Below are 8,473 nucleotides of genomic sequence, written 5' to 3'. Positions count from 1 at the left end.
ATGTCCTAAAACTAGAATAGCGAGAAATAAGAAAGAAAAAGAGTTCGTCGAAAAAGAAAAATGGTTGAAAAATAAAAGGTGACGGAAAAATAAAAGAAACTTATAAAACTAAAAAACACTTGACTAACCTAACCTCATTACTACAACTAACTTAAAATTATAATCGCACATTGAGATTACTAATTGGAATGATAATTGATACATAGGTAAAAGTCGTCTAAAAATATTAAAGCTTACAGGAAAAACTAAATCCCAAATGAAAATAACTTAAAAAGAAACTAAAACTTAAAAAGGTGTCGCAAAATTCTAAAGCACCTAAATCTTAGTCTAAAGAAAAAGCACTTAAGGAATTCTACGGCAAAGCCTAAAAATCTAGAAGTAAAAATAACTATGGCAAAAACTAAGTTTAAAACTAAATATGAGCTAAAAATACAAATATTACGCTAAAACGATTAAAAAGGGACAAAATATAAAAATATACAAAAAGTTGTAAAAAGTACAATTTTTATAAAAATATTATTTTTATATTATTTATTTATTAAAACTACTAATTTTACAATTTAATTAAACTAATTTAACTAAATAAAACAAATTAAATAAAAAGAAATTTTAAAATAAAACTAATTATAATAATAATAGGTAATTAGGGTTTATAATAATAATAATTAATAAATACCCCGTAATTAATGCTGAATTAGGGTTCTGTCAGCGCGTCAGAGCAGCTCTGCGAGTTGCGGTATTTCAAGCATAAAACTCCGCGAGTCGCGGGGTTCCAAAATTCAACTCTGGTACAGTTTAAATTGACGCGTTTTTTTTTTATTTTCTGTTTATATCAAAATATTTATATAATAAAAACTTATATTTAAAAACTTAAATAAAAATAGAACTACTTTATAAATTTAAAAATATCTTAAAAATAGATTTATAAATATTAAATTTTTTTTATATGTTTTAAATAAAAACAAAATACTTAAATAAAACTTATATAAAAATAAAGAAACTTTATAAAACTTAAATATTTAACAAAATCTTAAAAATACTTATATTTTTGTTTTTCTTTTTATATTTTCGAATATTTAAAACGTATTTTTATAAAAACGACTTTTAATAAAAGTAAACTAAAAATCTTTTTTTTTGTTTTCTATTAGCGTTGCGCTTCCGGCTTTTAAGCGATTCCCCGGCAGCGGCGCCAAAAATAACTTGATGTTTTAGCAGAGAGGTATAAAATACTATATATTTTAGCAGAAAAATACTATTACATACGATACAATTTTACACAAGATATTTATTTATTTAGAGAATGGATATACTTAAACCTTGCTACAACACTTATAGGCAGTGTACCTAATCGTACAGTAGTGTAGTTTTTAGTAAGTCCGGTTCGTTCCACAGGGAAATCTTTAAACAAAGCTTAACGCTATATTAGTTTACTTTTATAAAAATACAAATATATATATAAGTAATATTATTATTATAAAGGGGGATTTTTACCGTTTAATGACCGGTTTGTCGATTTTAAAACTTTAGTCGCGGTTAAAACCAAATGTAAAATAATAAATAAATACAAGACTTAATTTAAAGCGTAAAGTAAATAACGATAATGAAATTGCGAATAATAAAAGTACGATAAAATAAACTTGCGATAATTAAAAAGTACGATAATTAAAAGTGCAATTAAATACAATAACAAAAAAAATGCGATAATTAGAAGTGCAATTAAATATAAAATAAAGGAAATTAAATATGAAATAAAAGAATTATGCTTATTTAAACTTCCGTAATCATGATGTTTGACGTGTTGATTTTAGTTTTATGCCCATGGGTTAATTGTCCTTTGTCCTGGATTATTTAATATGTCCGTCTAGTTTTTGTCCATAACATTCCATCAGTCATAAATATAAAGTGCGAGTGTCCTCGTCAAATTATCCTTATACCCGAAGTTAAATATTCCAACTAATTGGGGACTTAAACTATAACAAGATTTTAATACTTTGTTTAATAATTACACCAGGATGTTGACTGAGTGTAACCCAATGTTTTAATATTTTGTTATCAATTATACCAAGTGTCCTTGTACATAATTTTACCCCTGTTTTAATTATTCTAGTGGCTATTAATCCATTCCCGTATCCGGTTAAATGAACGATTATTCGTACATATAAATACCCCGCCCATCGTGTCCAATCGAGTGTATATGGTAAATTATAGGGACGCCCAATTGTAAATCTTTATATTAACATTAACAAACTATCATTTAGTTAAATAAATATAAAGTCCATTAATAGCCCATAGTCTAATTTCCACAAGTGTCGTTCTTTTGTCCAAACCCCAATTATGGTACAAAGCCCAATTACCCAATTTTAGTAATTAGCCCAACATCATGATTACTTCGGATTAAATAAGCATAATAATAACTTAGCTACGAGACATTGAATTAAAAAGGTTGAACATAACTTACAATGATTAAAAATAGCGTAGCGTTACACGGACAGAATTTCGACTTACACCCTTACAATATTCGCTAACATACCCTTATTATTAGAATTAAAATTAAAATTAAAATTAAAATTATAATATATATATATAAATATTTACGTATTATGAGAGAAGAAGAAAAAGGATGATAAAAATGATCAGAATTCGGTTGGCTTTATAGGGATTTGAGTTCAGGTATACTCCGCGACTCGCGGCATTTTTTGCCTTCAAACTCCGCGAGTCGCGGAGTTTGAAATTACAGCTCACAAACTTTGGAGTCTTTCTTGCCGACGATTTTTATTATTTATATAATATATAAATAATTATAAGAATTATTTAAATATTATATTATATTTATGTGCATAGTTGACTTGTAATTTTTAGTCCGTTGCGTCGAGCGTTGAGAGTTGACTCTGGTCCCGGTTCCGGATTTTTGAACGTCCTTGCGTACAATTTAATATCTTGTACTTTGCGTTTTGAATCTTTGTACTCTTGTAATTTCGAGACGTTTCTTATCAATAATTGGAACATCTTTGATTGTATTTTGTACTTTTGAGATTTTTGGTCGTTTGCGTCTTCAATTCGTCGAATCTGTCTTTTGTCTTCACCTTTTATTATTTAAACGAATATCACTTGTAAATAGAACAATTGCAACTAAAAGCTTGTCTTTCTTGAGGAATAATGCTATGAAATATATGTTCGTTTTTAGCATTATCAGCGATGATGGTTTGAAATATAGCAAGCTAGACAGGTTTTTAGTGTCGAAAACATGTATCTCATTGTGGGATGGTATTGCGGCTTGTACTTTGGAAAGAGGTGAGTCTGATCATTGCCCGATCATCTTAAAAAACTCTAATTGAGACTTTGGCCCAAGACCTGTCAGAATTTTTAACAATTGGTTTGAAAATGACGAGAGTGAGGAACTAATATCAAACGCATGGGGGATATTACCATGTAATCAAAGAGCGGATTGTGTATTCAGAGACAAATTGAAGAATGTGAAAGCGAAGTAGGACAATCTGTTAGGTACACAGGATCTTAGCGAAGCTGAAATCGCCACATGGCTTGAAAATAGGAAAAAAATGGTTTCTAAAAGACAGAAAAATCTGAAATACTAATGCAGAAATTCAGGTTAAAGTGGGCAACGGACGGGGACGAAAATAGTAAATATTTCCACTCATGTATTCGGAGGCGAATAAATAAAAATAACATTCGAGGAATTAACATGAATGGAATATGGTCGGAAAATCCAAACATTATAAAAGATGAGGCATTTAAACACTTTCAAAACCAGCTTTGTGATAACAATTCTAGGCGCTTTCATTTTCGGGGAACACTTGAAAATAAATTTTCAATTGAAGAGGCCGAGAGTTTGGAATGCACTTTTACCTTACCCGAAATTCTTAATTCTATCAAAGATTGTGGTGATGAAAAGACTCCGGGACCCGACGGATTTAATATGAAATTCTTTGTTAAATATTGGGATTTGATTAAAAATGATTTACTCTCCGCTTTTAATCACTTTTGGACTTTTGGTGATAATACGTCTTTTATAGCATTGATTCCAAAGAAAATTTAACCCCAATCTTTTGGCGAATACCGCCCGATTAGCCTAATTGGTTGTTTCTACAAAATACTCTCTAAAGTGTTAACTAAGAGGCTACAAAAGGTGAAATCGTCGGTTATTGGTTTTAAACAAAGTGCCTACATAAAAAATAGGTACATTTTAGATGGTATTTTGATAGCTAACGAGGTGTTACACGATACTAAAGCGCGTAAAAGGAAAGGGTTCTTGTTGAAAGTAGACTTTGAGAAGACATTTGATAGTATTAATTGGCAATTGTTGATAGAAATAATGGAACTAATGGGTTCTGGTCTTAAATGGAGGAAATGGATCAAAGCATGCCTTTCCTCAACTTCTGTATCCGTATTGATTAATGGCTCCCCCACCAATTAATTCCAATCAGAAAGGGGAGTGAGACAAGGTGACCCGTTATCTCCCTACCTCTTCATAATGGTGGCGGAGGGGCTAAATCACCTTGTAAAAGTTGCGGCCTTGAATCATAATTTTGTGGGATTACCAATCAGTCATGATGATCTTAGAGTTACGCACCTCCAATACGCGGACGACACATTATTTTTCGGGGAATGGAATAGACAAAATGCAAAAAATCTTACCAAAATTCTCTAATGTTTTGAAGGCGTCTCTGGCCTTTAGATAAATTTTCATTAAAGTTGTGTGTACGGGTTGGGTGTTTCGAAGGAAGAGACAGAAGGATTGGCGAATTGGCTAGGATGCTCCACGAGTTCCCTACCCATTACTTATCTTGGATTGCCAATTAGGTTGTCCATGAAATCTTCTAATGCATGGGGGCCCATTTTTGATAAATTCGAGAAAAGATTGGTGGATTGGAAGGCTAAATCCCTTTCTTATGGCGGGAGGCTCACTTTAATCAAATCGGTATTATCTAGTCTTCCCTTATATTTCTTTTCACCAAATGCAACAGTTTTTGACCGAGTATGTTGGGCGGATAATCGTACTATTTTTAATTGGTGTTGGTCCCGTAGTATCTCGGGGAGATTACTAGGGGAGGTCACCATTCTTTCTAACCTTCTTTCTAGTTTTGTTCCTTGTAGCTCCGGCCGAGAGGAATGGATGTGGACGCTAACTTCTAATGAATCGTTTTCGGTACATGCCCTCACTAATCTCACTGCGCGTGTAGTTCATCGTGACATTAATAATACCATCATAACCATTCGCAACAATTTGGTACCGCTTAAAGTCGAAATTTTTATTTGGAGAGCAAGGTACGGTAGGCATCCAACAAGAGTAGAACTTGATAAACGGGGTATAGATCTAGGAACGGTTCGTTGTCTGGTGTGTGATGATGGATTGGAAAGCATAGGGCATGCTTTGTTCTCATGTAAGGTAGCCCGAGATACGTGGTAGAAAGTCTTTAAATGGTGGAATTTTGGTGCACCTTCAAGCGTCAACTTGGTGAACGCTTTTAATGGCAATGGATATTCGTTTTCCTCACCAATGGGTAAGTTTCTTTGGCTAGCAATCGAGTGGATTACAGGCTACTTAATATGGAAAAATAGGAATGCGGCTACATTCTCCAAATCAAAAATGAAAAGCTCTATGATCTTCAATGAAATCCAACTTAGAAGCTTCGAGTGGATCTCAAAAAAAAAAAAGTTGGCATCGAATGGAACATATGGACTTCTAACCCATTGCTCTTTGATCGTGATATTTTCCAGAGAACCGGGGTTGGCTAACTTCAGCTGCAGCTACGTGCTTTTCTAGTTGGATGTGCGAAGCGTGGGGCGAAATGGGTCGTGCTCGGACGGCTTTGTCACTGGATGGTCAGTACTGCGGTTCGAGCACGGTCCCGCTTGTAGTGTTTCTTCAAGCCTGTCATACGTCTAGCATCTCCAATTGGGAATTGTCTGTAGCTTATCTCGGTCTTGTTTCGTGTTTATACCACTTAGCTACTATTCGTTTTTTTTTAGTTGCTACATAAGCTCGGTTTCTTGTATAGATTGTACAATGCACATTTTGATGAGTAATCAAAGTTCTTCCTGCTGTTAAAAAAAAAACAAAAAACAACAACTTGGTCATATAATTATCATAATTATCGTTTAATAGACTTAGCTGCTATGCTATAATTGACGTGTTAGTCTCTCACATTTTTAATATGGGTTATATTATATCACTATGTTTTTGGCCCGTGCAATTCAAAGTCGTGAAAATATCAATCAAAAGATTAGTTATGATAAATTCCGTTCATTATATTATTAAGCCGGTGTAATACACAACCAGTAAAATAGTTAAACAATTAATTATGATTTATTTTAAAATAGTAACTATGTGACAATAAAGATATATGCTTTTAGAATTCAATTTATAACCTATAGATATTATCATAATTTGAAGTGCTAAAGTTTTGAGAAGATTATGGTCTATTTAACAATCAAATAGACCAAAACACTAAAACATTAACACCAAAACGTTGTAAATAATATATGTAAATAAACACTACAAATTATGACTAACCTATAGATATCCAAATAACGTATAAACAATTTAAAACATCACAACCTCACTCATCCTAAAATCATTCGCAATATATATACAATATATATATATATATATATATATATATATATATATATATATATATATATATATATATATATATATATATATATATATATATATATATATATATATATATATATATAATGTGTCACGACTAACCTCATGTCGAAATTGTGTATATAATACACGCACCAAAGTATAGATAAAGGGCTTATGTAGAATATCATATGTAATATGTAAGGATCTTAATGCTTGCAAATACAATTATTATCATATATAATTACTATAAATTATTATTTTATTATTGTTAATAAAAAATTATAATTTTAATATTATTATCTTTGATCTTTAATCATTATTTATTATATTAATTAAATGTTAATGTCAATTTACGTATTCATATAATCATTATGTATTATTTATTATGAAATGTTACAATTTACTCCGTATTATGTTAATGTTAATGATTATTTATAGATAATATAATCATTGATTATTCATTACTACTCCGTATTATATTATGGAAAGTTAATCTTTAATTATTTATTATATTAATGTTATCTTTTCCATATAACTAAAAACTTATCAAATATAATTAATTAAAAGTTGTTTTTCTACTAAATTGACACACCGGCTTGTTTTACATAATGTATAGATTAATTATTATTTAATCGTTCTCTATATTTATTTGTTTATTACTATATTTTTATAAGGAATACTATATTATAAAGATTAACGTTAAATCATAAATACACCAAATTTAATGTCATTGTACTCAACTTTTATATAACATAAGAACCTCTAATCAAAAAGATATATCTTGGTTATATTTCATCTCTTCAACAAGTTAAGTAATGAGCATAATGGCCCTATTGTTCCATGGAGAGAGGAATCTATGATTAGCTTTTCGGAAAATTTTCAAATGAACAATTTCAACGAAATCTTTCAATTTCTTATTTTAATATTTTCAACCCTATGTATTCCTCTATCCGTAGAGTACATTCAATGTACAGTAATGATTATAACAATGTTTCTCTTATTCGTATTAACAATTACTATAGAATGAATGTTTTTATGCGGTGCTAACGATATGATAAGTATCTTTGTAGCTCCAGAATGTTTCATTTTATGGTCCTTCCTATTATCTGGATATACCAAGAAAGATGTACGGTCTAATGAGGCTCCTATGAAATATTTACTCATGGGCGGGGAAGCTCTTCTATTCTGGTTTATGGTTTCTCTTGGCTATATGATTCATCCAGGGGAGAGATCGAGCTTCAAGAAATAGTGAATGATCTTATCAATACACAAATATATAACTCTCCAGGAATTTCAATTGCTCTCATATTCATCATTGTAAGGATTGGGTTCAAGCTTTCCCATCCTGTAACACCCTAATATCTATTGTACATAAGTGTAAATATAGTACATAAAGCGTGGGAATAATTCTGGAATTTAACAGTGATCAGATTCTGTTCAGGCCTAAGTGCGCTCTGTTAATGAGGCTCCTACTATAGCCGGATTCTGCCTTTTTAATTAGATATTTTGGAAGGGCATTGTGGTAATTTCACTTAGGGGATGAGATAAGGTCACCAGATCAGTGGGTTGGGAGTCATAACTCCATTCTCAACCACCTTCATCTGTCTAATTCAATTTTAGTGAGAGAAACCCATTTGAGTGAGAGAAAGCTCAAGTAAAGGAAGAAGGAGCTAGTTTCGGGTCTTAGCTAGAGTTATAAAGTTCATCTCCCCTCTAGCTACGTTGTGGTTGCGGTGGTAAGTTCTAATTTTGATTTCCTTAATTTAATTTATTTAAGGGTTGGAACTTGGGTTAGTGATGAACATAAAACCTTTTGTTGGTGATTTTGGGGGTTTTGGGTAAGATTGAGTCAAGAGG

At 31.3% G+C, this 8,473-nt stretch overlaps 1 protein-coding gene across 1 annotated transcript; it reads left to right on the top strand.

Annotated features, from left to right (window-relative positions):
* Positions 1 to 4,330: 4,330 nt before the first annotated feature.
* On the top strand, positions 4,331 to 5,425 carry LOC139895812 (uncharacterized). Its single transcript, XM_071878360.1, has 2 exons — positions 4,331 to 4,402; positions 4,739 to 5,425. Exons 1-2 carry the CDS (start codon positions 4,331 to 4,333, stop codon positions 5,423 to 5,425), a joined length of 759 nt encoding a protein of 252 aa, XP_071734461.1.
* The last annotated feature ends 3,048 nt before the right edge of the window (positions 5,426 to 8,473 follow it).

Source organism: Rutidosis leptorrhynchoides, chromosome 1, assembly GCF_046630445.1.
Source record: "Rutidosis leptorrhynchoides isolate AG116_Rl617_1_P2 chromosome 1, CSIRO_AGI_Rlap_v1, whole genome shotgun sequence".
NCBI classification, from domain to species: Eukaryota; Viridiplantae; Streptophyta; class Magnoliopsida; order Asterales; family Asteraceae; genus Rutidosis; species Rutidosis leptorrhynchoides.
Note: the sequence above shows the minus strand (reverse complement) of the source record. Positions and strands in the feature narration are given on the sequence as shown.